The 11,590-nt window shown below is 57.0% G+C and overlaps 1 protein-coding gene across 1 annotated transcript; it reads left to right on the top strand.

Annotated features, from left to right (window-relative positions):
• The first annotated feature begins 8,391 nt into the window (after nucleotides 1-8,391).
• FOXD3 (forkhead box D3) lies at nucleotides 8,392-10,045 on the top strand. Its single transcript, XM_032192208.1, has one exon. It carries the CDS (start codon nucleotides 8,444-8,446, stop codon nucleotides 9,647-9,649), a length of 1,206 nt encoding a protein of 401 aa, XP_032048099.1. The 5' UTR covers nucleotides 8,392-8,443; the 3' UTR covers nucleotides 9,650-10,045.
• Nucleotides 10,046-11,590: the final 1,545 nt, after the last annotated feature.

Here is an 11,590-nt window from a genome sequence, read left to right as displayed (position 1 = left end):
CCATTTTCAAAGGAAACACAGACTGGTTGCTGAGGTGTCCTGGGTGGAAGACAAAACTTTGCTCCTCCTTCAGAGGCTTGTCTAGTCTCACGTTTTTCTTCCAAAGGAGTGGCTGCAGTGCGAAGGGAAAATTGGGACCTAGTTGTGTTCCAGCTCTGCCAATGCCAAGGGTCCTGCTGGCTCCACCAGGCACAGAAGAAGTCCTTGAATACCAGCAGTCCTGAGTGAAAAATACGCCCGTGCTATATGATATGAGCATATTTATCTGCCAAACTTATATGAGATCATATCTAAATACATGACTCCAAAACATATAGTATATTACATTTCACACACAGAAGAAACATGTAAAACATGCAGGACATGTTAGCTACAGCTATGCTGGACATATGTCCTTCCCAGAACGACAGCCCACAAAATCCTGCTGGACTCGAGCGGATGCGTACGAAGAATGACTGCAATGGAAGCAAGCTCATGAGCAAAGCCCTTCAGGATCAGGCCCAGCTTTCTGAGAAAATTTCCCTTTTTTGAGCACACAGGGGATGCAGGAGTGGGCTATTAGTTAATGGTAGAAGCCAAAATGTCAGGATACTGTGACAAAGTCCCGGCCGTGTGCCTGCTCTGGCGAGCCACATGTTGACTGACACCAAGGGGCCCTGCAGAAACCTTCTCACTGCTGCTTAGGATACTCAGGAGCTGCCCTCACCGCAGCTTCAATGCAGGAATGACCATTGCTCTGGGCTGAGGCTCCCTGGGAAATGGAAATAAAACGGTAAAAACTGTCAAGAGAAAACTGGGGAGGAAGGACGATCGTGTTTCATCTACACAAAGATGAGAATTTACCTTACAAATTTTAACAAGGCTTAGCTTGGAAAATGAAGCTTTAGTTCAGGTTTAGAATACAGTTAACTTGGAGCATATATTTAAGTCCCATTAATTTACAAGGTTTAAATGCTAAGGTGAGTATTTCTGGAAGCACGGGCTCTGGGGCAGGGAGAGCATTGAGGAGGCCTCCTCGTTCATCCCTGGGCTTCCAGGAGGGCCCTGGCAGACCCCAGAGCTGCAGGCACATACGTGGGAATGAATCTCAATGGGTGACTCCTCTTGGGTTTCCAGGAGGAAGGATATTTAGCCATTATTCCAGAGAAGTAAGAGCCAGGGATGGATGAGGGGGACATGGCACAGCCCCCAGGAGGGTGAATCCTGCAGGATTCCTTTCTCACCTGGGCAAAGGCAGGAAACACAGCACAAAAACAATGTTGATGTGGTTTAAGGAGTGTTGCCCACGTGTGCTCTCATCATGCAAGCACTGGAAATGCTCAGCCAGGCCCCCCGCGCTATCTGCAACTCCTCAAAGATGCTTTGAAACCAGCGGGGATTTATGGCGTTCCTGGGAAGGCATTAAAATACTTTAATAAAACGTTTAATAAAGATTCTTCTAATAAGGTGAAGGATCTAAACTGAATTTAGTGAGTACTGTAATGGTCACACCGACGGGCTTTGTGGGGGATGGCAGGAAGCGGTCCGACTGGAAATGGTCTGAGTGGTGCTCCTTCTGGCACCTAAAAAAAAAAAAAAAAGAAAGAAAGAAAAGGAAAGATTTGGGCTCCTCAAAGAGTTTTTTGGCCAACAACTAGCAGAAATATCAGTTTCTGAAGCTGTCAGTTCTCTTTCCAAGACAATTGTGGAGGGCACCCACTATTTATATGAAGAATTGTGCTGTTTTCTCTCCTCAGGAGGTGGAGGAGAAAACTGCTGGGACAGGCTGTCCATTGGGACAGGCTCTTGGCAACACCACATCAGGACACAGAGGGATTTTGTAGCACGGCTTTTCTTCACCAAAATAAAAGAAAATAATCCCCTAAAATGCCATACAGCGCTCTCCAGATAAGGAGCTACCTGGTTCAGCAGGTGAAGAGCAGCTTGGGGAAGGTTTGGAAGAGATATTATGGACCTGACTGCATAAATACCTAGCATGGGTTTTAACCTGCATTTTGGGTAAAATTCACCGTTCTGCAGAAGGCCCATAAAAGGCCCGCGCACCACTTACGTCCCACCAAGGCACCATTTGCGTGGCGCACGTGGCGCTCCGGTGATGCATTGGCCCTGTGCTGGCCGCCCGCAGAAGGGGTTCAGCCGCCGCCGATGGATGATGCTCAACGTGGTGGGGAAAAATATTAGCAGAGTGGGTTTATTAACAACGGCGCTAATTCACCGCTTGTCTTTCTCTGCTTACTAAAGGGAATCGAGGGTGTTACGCGTGTGCCAGAGGAGCGGCTTACGAAACTATCCGGGAAAGAAAACAAACAAACGAAGCCTCCTCCTCCCACCCGGGGAAGCACGAGAGTCCTGGCTGTGCTGGTTAATAAAAATAAATCCTGAGTAAGCTCAGGGATCCCAGGGGTCTCTCATGATATGCAAAATCTCAGAGGAGTATCTCAGAGTTTCGTAGGCATTGGCTTCGTGCTGGGAGAGGATGGGGCCAGCGCATGGAGCCAGCACAGGGATTTCCTCACAGCCCTGGGAATCCTCTTAGCTCCTTCTGCACAATTTGCATCTTGCTGGCAGGGGGAACAACTGAGCAAAACACCGCTGTGCCTTCCTTGCACCTTCTCCCTACCTGCAGAGTCAGTACCAAATCACCGAGGGCTTAGACTGAGCTTCCCCAGCAGCCTCTTGCAGCCCCTCACTTTGGGTTGCATCCCCTCTTTTTGGGTTGCATCCCCGTGTTTTCCACCAAATATTTGGTGCCCGCACCATCCCTTTGGGCTGCAGTTTCTGCATAGATGAATGGAAAAAGATTATGTCAGGTTGATTTACTCCCCTTCCTCTGACAAATAAAGGTGTCTTCAGATAAAATATAACTTCCTTTCCAAGCCCGTTGAGCCTCCCCGCTCCCTCCGTGCACGGAGAAGCAAACCCCGGGTCTGGAAGGGTTTTATGCCTCATGGTACAGGTATTATGCCTCCTGGTACAGGAGCCTCCAGCAGGGACAGTGATGTGACAGGGCGCTCGGAGGATGAGTTTCAGGTGTTTTGTTCAACAGGGACATGAGCAGGAGACTTCCAAGAAATGCCGCCGGTGGATGCATGGGGCACCCACGGGCTGCAAGCTGGGGACACCTATTGATCTGCTTAGAGGGTGCGGCTGCAAGATGAAAATCTGAAGAATAAATGAATCTTGGCTGAACGTCTGCCAACTGTCTTTATTTTTATTTTTTTCCCCAAACCAATTCACAGCTAACTTTGCAACCATCTTCCACAAAAGGCAGCAGAGTTCCTCTGCTCACACACACCAGTTTGCCCAGTAGCGCTTTGGTGCTTTGACTTATTCAATGATCTTTGCTCTGTCCTTGCTTGTGAAGCATCCAAATCTCTAAGTAGTATTGGGCTCCGCTCTTCCTTCTGATGATTTTGGCTTTATTTTGTGAATCCCTGGAGGCTGTCTCCTGGGAACCTGAGCCTACATCCTGGTGGGGACACCTGAGCACTGCCACCTGCTTGTGCCAGGTCATGGGGACGTCCCTGTCTGAGACCAACACCCAAGTTCTGGGTGCACAGACCAGCGGGGTGCCCCCTGTGAGCTCAGCAGGGCCAGCACCACCGGGACCCCCTGCCAGCATCCACCCACCTGTGGCATTCAGCTCCCAGGGCATGGGAAGGCAGAGAGGAGGCAAAGAGCCAGTGGGACTAAGCACCCCAAGGAAAACGAGTGCTGGATTCATGATTTTACACATATACCACTGTTGGCTGACACTTAGATCCTGCCAGCACTTGTGGGGTGGGAGCAGGCAGAGGCTTGGTGTGAGAGCAGTGTTGTGGGAGGAGGGACATGGTGCCTGGCCCTGATGGGGGGCACATCCATACCCATCCATACCCACCTGTACACATCCATGCCCATCCATACTCACCAATACCCATCTGCACCCACCTATAACCACCTACACACATCCATACCCACCCATAACCATCCATACCCCAAAATACCCATCCATTCCCACCCATACCCATCCATTCCCACCCGTACCCCCCTGTCCACTTGCCCACAAGCCCCACGCACCTCTCTCCATGTCCATGCCCACCATCCAAACACCATCCCAGAGGCTGGGTCTCCCCCTCCCTGGGGACAGGGTTGCCCGCACCCACCGAGTCCCGCAGCGCCCCGGCTGGGGGCAGCCCCGCACAGTCCCGCGGGGCTCCGGCCTCCCCCCAGCTTGGGTTTCCCTGAAGGCGAACTGGGGCTAAATAATGAATCGATCTAAAATTAACCGGAGGAATGGAAATGCTCTAAAAATAAGCGAGCAGCTGCCGCGGCCGCAGCCCCCCGGTCCCGCGGGGCTGTGCGGGGCAGCTCCGCACCCGGGCACGGATGGGGCCCCCCCAGAACTTCGCCTCCTGCCTCGCCGCCGCCTGCTCCCACCCCGGCTTTTGGTGATGTTGCTGTTTTCCTTTTTTATTTATGTATTTATTATATTATTTTTTTTTGGCTTGGGGAGCCGCTGGGTCGCCTCCCCGGGGGGAGCTGCGGGGGCTGCGGTGCGGGGCCGGGAGCAGGGGCGCGCTCCTGGGCGCAGCGCCGGGCTCCGAGCGGCCCCGCACCGCACAGCCCCGCACCGCACCCGCACCCAGCCCCGCTCCCACCTCCTCCTCGTTCCCTCGCCGACCCCCGCAGCCCTCCGGCATCCTCCCTCCTCGTCCCTTTTTCTCCTTTTGTACTCAGGCGCCTTGCCCTGGCCGCCAGGGCGAGCGGGGGCTTTTGTAAAACGGGACGGATAAAAACGAGCGACATCATATTGTTTGACAGAGGGATCCGAAATGATAAAGTGCCTTCTCCGGAGGGGGGCGAAAATGGTGAATTCCTAAAAAACAAGCGAGCCGCTTCTCGCCTCTGCCTCCCTGCGCTGCTCGCCGTAGCCTAAAGGGATCCGCCGCCTGCACCAGCCCGCAGCACGTCCAGCCGCTCTTTTCAGGGGAAGTCCTCCTTTTAAAAGCCTCCATTTATTTATTTTTAAAGAAATGAAGAAGTGTCGGGAGGGGGGAGAGAGGGCGGCTTGGGCTCGGGACCCCCCGTTCTGCTGGCGGCGAATGCGAAGCACAATTTTCGAGAGAAAGGCTCGTTTTGATTAAATCTGACATGCCGCTGATAACTCCATGCTAATGTGAAATAATTAACATAATAGCCATAATTAAAAGCACGCTAACAATGCCATAAATTTATCACACAATTTTACTAGCTTTCTGCCCCTAACTGCTCTCTCATCGTTAATTAAACGTGTTGCCTTTCCCGGAATGGATGTTTGTACATTTCCAATCCAAATAAATCCGAAAGCGCTTTGGAAACGCGACCGATTTCGTTTTAACACCGAGCTCCGCCGCTTTTCCAGGCGATTTATTGCGATTAAAAAAAAAAAAAAAAAAAAAAAAAAAAAAAAAAAAAAAAGGAAAGCGAACACGTGCGGATAGAGGCCTTGAAGAAAAAAAGAAAAAAAAAGAAAAAAAAAAAAAAAAAGGGGTTGGGGGGGACATGGAAAAGGGTCACCAAACGCGCATCTTCGGCGAGACCCCCGTGCCGGGGTGCGCTTGCCCCAGCCGGCGGGGCCGGTGTGAGCCGGGTCAGGTCAACGATTTATAGAAGTCCTTAGTGAAAGTAAGAGGCTTAAGGAGCTGAAAGGGGACACCTTTGGTTTCTCCTTCCTTTAAAACGATTACAGAAGCAGAAATTGCCCCGGCGCTGCCGTTCCCCCTCGATCCCCCCCACCCTCCGGCTTTATTTTTAACTCGCCCCGCAGCCAGGCTCTCGCTTGGCCATATTAGAACCCAATTGAGCTGTAATTAATTTCTCCCTCTCTACCATAACTTATTCCATCCTCCCTCGCCCTGGCACTTGCCGTGTCTCTATTTGACTCGCTATCGATCCGGACCATACAGTTTGTTTTTCTCCCGTCGCTAAATCTATCTGTCTATATGGGCGCCCACTTTCCAGCTCTGCCGTTGTCATTATCGGGGTCGCCACCTCCGCTCCCGCAGCCCGAATTATTTCTTTGCTTCGCAGGGCACTGGCCCTGCCGGTGATAAGCTCCGAAATGTGCCTGCTGGGGGGCTCCGAGCCCCCTCCCCGGGTTTATGTGAGGGATTTGCTCCTGGATGATGCCCGGCGTGACAGTTTCGCCCCAGCTCTGGGTGCGGGTTTGGCTGCCTGGGCTCCCAAAAACTTTTCCCCAAAACTTTTCCACAAAACCTTTCCCCAAAAACCTTTCCCAAAAACCTTTTCCCAAAACTTTTCCCCAAAACTTTTTTCCCAAACTTCTCGCCCCAAGCCCTGCAGGGCGCCGGGGAGGGGGGGGTGTGGAGGGGGAGCGCCCCGTCGGGCCGGACTTGGCACAACGCAGCCCTAAGGGAGGAGAAGGGTTTCTCTTCGCCGTAATTAACGGCACCGATTAATTACTGAGACTTTTCTCGTGCCGAGGAAATGCTCAACAAATGAAGAGGGGCCCAGGGGTAGGGGTGTGGGGGGGCGGCACTCCCCTGCCCCCGAAGGGCCCCGGGGGCTGCGCCGCCAAACGCCTGAAAAGGGCACCGGGGAAGCCCCCGAGGGGGTCTGGGGGGGTCCCGGCCCTGCTGTCCCCCCCCCCCGCGCTGGGACCCCCCAGCTCCTCCGGGCTATGCTGCCGGGGGGGGCCGGGGCACGGCGGAGCCTTCCGTGCGCTTCCCTGGGGGGGGGAGAGGGCTGCCTGGGGGATGCCGGTGGTGCTTGGCTTGTCGGGGCTGTTCTTTTTTATTTTTCCTTGAAAATAAATAAATAAAAAAGATCGGAAAACGGTCTGTCCTGAAGCTCTGTGCTAAGTTCCTTGCATTTATTGGGATCCCCAAAGCCGTCCGGGAGAGACAAGGGGGGGAAAGGCCGGGCCGGGGGGGGGCTGGGGGGGCTGTGCCGGGCGCCGCTCCCCGTGCCGGGGCTTACCTGGGGCCGCGGCACCGCGCTCCTCGCATTCACCCGCACTGCCTCATTTCCTACGTGTTCTTATGCTAACGCCCGCAACCGTTAAGTCGTTAACACCTCGGGAAAAGAGGGAAAAAAAAAGAAAAATAAAAAAAAAAAGCAGAACAAAAAGAAAGAGAAAAGTAAAAAAAAAGAAAAAAAATAAAGAGAAAAGGAAAAAAAAAAAAAAAGAAAAAGAAAAAGAAAAAAAAAAGGAAAAAGAAAAAAAAAAGAAAAAGAAAAAAAAAGAAAAGAAAAATAAAAAAGAAAAAAGGAAAAAAGAAAAGGGGAAAAAAAGAAAGAAAAGACAGAAAAAAGGGGGAAAAAAGGAAAAAAAAAGGTGGGGGAAAAAAAAGAAGAAGAAAAAGGAGCCGGCTAAAAACCTCTTTATTTATAGTTTCCCTTTGTTATTTTACGTCTTTTTTATTTCTCCCTGCACCTAATGGGATGGATCAATCAATAGCCGCGCTCTGATCTTCCGCTCCCAGCTGGTGCTGCCGGTGGGAAAAAAAAAATGGGAAAAAATAAAAAAAATAAAAAGGAAGGAAAAAGGGAAAGGAAAGCGCCGGGGGGCGCTCCCGGAGCTCGGGCTCGCCGGGTCCCCGCGCTCCGGGCCGGGATCGGCGGCCGCGGAGGGCGAGGAGGAGCCGGGGGCTGCCGGGGGCTGCCGGGGCCCGACGGGGCGGGCGGCGGCGGTGTGAGCTCAGCGGGCTGCGGCGTGACGTCACGGCGGGGGAGCGTGACGTCACGCGGTCACGTGGCGCCGCCTCCGAGTATATCTTTAACGGGAAAGTAATCGATCAGGCAGTCCGGCCCGCCGCGCCGCCACGCTGCCCGGCGAGGGCCCCGCGACGCCCTCCGCGGCCTCCCTCCGGCCTCCCTGAGCTGCCTCCCGCCCCCCCGGTCCCCTCCCTCCCTCCCTCCGCCCTCCGAAAAAAAAAAAAAAAAAAAAAAAAAGGAGAAAGGAAAAAAAAAAAAAAAAAAAAAAAAAAACAAGAAGAAGAAGAGAGAAAGGGGGGAGAGGAAGGGCAAAAGCAGCCCCGCGGACGAGCGGTGCGGAGCGGGGAGAGGAGCGGTGGAGCGGAGGGCGCCCGGCGAGCCCCGGCGGCCCCCATGCCCGGCGGGCACCCGGCGCGGAGGGCGGCTGGGAGCAGCGGAGCCGCCTGAGCCCCGATGCCCGGCGGCGGGAGCAGCCGGAGGTGACCGGGCCGCAGCCGCCGGAGCCCCGAGGGCGGCCCCGAGCCGCCGCCGCCGCCGCCGCCGCCGGGAGAGGAGGAGCGGGCGCGGCCCCCCCATGCCCCGCGGGGGCGGCGCGGCGGGCGGCAGCCGGGCCGCTCGGGTGTAGCGGCGGGCGGCGGCGCTCGGAGGAGCCGCGGAGGGGAGGCGAGGGGGAGGCCCGCCGCCGGGGCCGCCCCGGGGCCGCCGCCGCCGGGAGCGGGCGGGGGGCCCCGTCGGAGGCGCGGGGATGACCCTGTCGGGAGGCGGCAGCGCCATGGCCGGGCAGAGCGCGCTGGCGGCGGAGGACGTGGACATCGACGTGGTGGGCGAGGGAGACGACGGGCTGGGCAAGGAGAGCGACGGCGAGGCCCGCAGCCCCGGGGCGCCGCCGCTGGACGGGGCGGCGGAGCCGGCGCTGCCCGCCGAGGTGGGAGCCGAGAGCGGCAGCAGCGGCAGCGGCAGCCCGGCCCCGGCGGGCCCCGGCGGAGCGGCCGAGGGCGGCAAGGGGGGCGGCGGCGGCGGCGGCGGCGAGGACGGGGCGAGCGGCGCGGCGGCGGCGGCGGCGGGGCAGAGCAAGCCCAAGAGCAGCCTGGTGAAGCCGCCCTACTCGTACATCGCGCTGATCACCATGGCCATCCTGCAGAGCCCGCAGAAGAAGCTGACGCTGAGCGGCATCTGCGAGTTCATCAGCAACCGCTTCCCCTACTACCGGGAGAAGTTCCCCGCCTGGCAGAACAGCATCCGCCACAACCTCTCGCTCAACGACTGCTTCGTCAAAATCCCCCGGGAGCCCGGCAACCCGGGCAAGGGCAACTACTGGACGCTGGACCCGCAGTCCGAGGACATGTTCGACAACGGCAGCTTCCTCCGCCGGAGGAAGCGCTTCAAGCGGCACCAGCAGGAGCACCTGCGGGACCAGACGGCGCTCATGATGCAGGGTTTCGGTGCCTACGGCCTGGCCGGGCCCTACGGCCGCCCCTACGGGCTGCACCCCGGCGCCTACCCGCACCCTGCGGCCGCCGCCGCCGCGCTGCAGTACCCCTACATCCCCCCCGTCGGGCCCATGCTGCCGCCCGCCGTGCCGCTGCTGCCGTCCAGCGAGCTGAGCCGCAAAGCCTTCAACTCGCAGCTCGGCCCCAGCCTGCAGCTGCAGCTCGGCAGCCTGGGAGCCGCCGGCTCCATCGTCAAGTCGGAGCCCAGCAGCCGCCCGTCGTTCAGCATCGAGAACATCATCGGCGGCCCCGCCGCCAGCTCGGCGGCCGGAGCCCAGACTTTCCTGCGGCCGCCCGTCACCGTGCAGTCGGCCCTAGTGGCCCACCAGCCGCTGGCACTCGCCCGGACCACCGCGGCCATCGCCCCCATCCTCAGCGTGCCTACCAACATCATCGCCGGCCAGTTCCTGCAGCCCGCTGCCCCGGCCACCGCCGTGCAGGCCAAGTGGCCGGCGCAGTAGCCCAAGTGGCCGGCCCGGTAGCCAGGGTGGCCGGCCAGGTAGCCCAAGTGGCCGGCCCGGTAGCCCCCGGGTGGCCGGCTCGGTAGCCAGGGTGGCCGGCCCGGTAGCCCCAAGGTGGCCGGCCCAGTAGCCTAAGCGGCCGGCCCGGTAGCCCCGCCGTGCCCCTCGGATGGATGGATGGACGGACGGACAGACGGCCGGCCGGCCGGACAGACAGACAGACCGCTGCCGGCAGCGCCTGCCGCTGCTTTTCGGGCTTTTTATTTTTCTAAAGAGGCGAAAGGACGGTCGCGACCAGCAGCCGCGGGCTTTCACTTTTTTTGAAGGTTCCGGCGCTCCGAGCGGTTTTATCCGAAATAAGCGAGAGAACGAAAAAAAAAAAAAAAAAAAAAAAAAAAAGAACGGGAAAAAAATGTATAAAGAAATAAGCGGGGGAAATTTTAAATATTAAACGAACGAACAGCAGCAACAGCGAGAAAAAAAAATTGGAGACGAAAAGGAAAAAAAAAGGAGGAAAACGCTGTCATTCTATTATAGAAGTCTGTTTATATATGAATGAATATATGTATTCTAAATGTTATCCCTTCGTGTTGTACACAACTTTGTAAATAAATTTTTAAAACGCTCTGCCCGGCTTTGTCTGACAGGCGCGGCGACGGCGGCTGCGGGGCCGAGCGGAACCGAGCCGGGCTGAGCCGTTCCGAGCCGGGCTGAGCCGTGCCGGGTTGGGCTGAGCCGAGCTGTGCTGTACCGAGCCGGGTTGAGCCGAGCTGTGCCGTGCTAAGCCGGGCTGAGCTGTTCTGAGCCGTGCCGAGCCGAGCCGAGCCGGGTCCGGGTCCCACCGCTCGCTGCGGGGCCGGCATCGCCGCGGCTCCCCCGTGCTTTGACTCCCGGCCTCGCCGTGTTTTCCCCCAAAATTTCTTGAATTTTTTCGTGCCCGACCCGGCTCCGCGCGGCGGTGCGGCGGGATGCTGGCCGTTCCCGGCCGGCACAGGCACGCTTCGGGGAGGCTTTCGCGGCTGTTTGGGGGGGAATTGGTTTTAAATAAAACGCCGGGGCCATCCGAGAGCCAAATAAATCTAGGATTTATTTGGGGGAGAATGAAAAACGAAAAGCCGTGCCCGTGTGGGGTCCGAGCGCGGCTCTTTCGTTGGAGGGAGAAGTGCTGGGGAAGCGGCTCGGCGTGGCGGCGGCAGGGAACGGCCTTTCTCACCTAATTCCCGGCAACTAAGTTTGGAGGGCGGCTGCGAAAAATGTACATTTCTGGGCGTTTTCGTGGTTAAAATACAGCGACCGCCGAGAGGAGAAAATAACCGCAGCGTTGCAGGATTTAAAGCCCGGCTGCGGAGGGGCTCGGGCTGGCGAAGGGAAGGCGAGACCTCGGCGCTCGGCACTGCCCGGGCTCGCTGCTTTATTCTCTCCCTGGCGAAACGTTTGGGTTTCGTCGGTGCTGGAAGCCTCGGTGGATTTTGTTCGGGCCCTAGAAAGCGGCTGCGGCTGCGGGGGGAACGGGCGGCGGGCGCTGCGAGAGGAGCCGAGAGCGCAGCTTGGGGAAAAAGGGGGAAAAAAAGAAAAAAAGAAAGAAAGAAAAAAAAAAGTCCTTGCTTTCCTGGTGAGGAGTAAATATTATTTTTTTCCTAAGTCAATATTTACACCTCCGCATATATGCTCTCAGATAAAGGAGGGGCTGGAAGTTTGCAGGCAGGGAGCCGCCGGACCGGGCACGGAGCGGGCACCGGGGGAGGGCCCCCCTGGTCCGGGAGAGCCCCGCGGGCCGTCGGCGTGCTGCGGCCATAAAAGTCGCGGGGAGTTTCACAGTTGTGTCTGGCTAATCGGTTTTACACAAACAGCAAATGGTACGTGATGTGGGCAACACGCGCGGGGGTTATTGCTATATTTAGCGGATCCCCCTGGGAAAAGAGGAAGGAGCCTCTGCTTGAA

The sequence above is a fragment of the Aythya fuligula genome, chromosome 8, assembly GCF_009819795.1.
Source record: "Aythya fuligula isolate bAytFul2 chromosome 8, bAytFul2.pri, whole genome shotgun sequence".
Classification (NCBI taxonomy): domain Eukaryota; kingdom Metazoa; phylum Chordata; class Aves; order Anseriformes; family Anatidae; genus Aythya; species Aythya fuligula.
The sequence above is the reverse complement of the archived record's forward strand: the minus strand, read 5'-3'. Positions and strand labels throughout refer to the sequence as shown.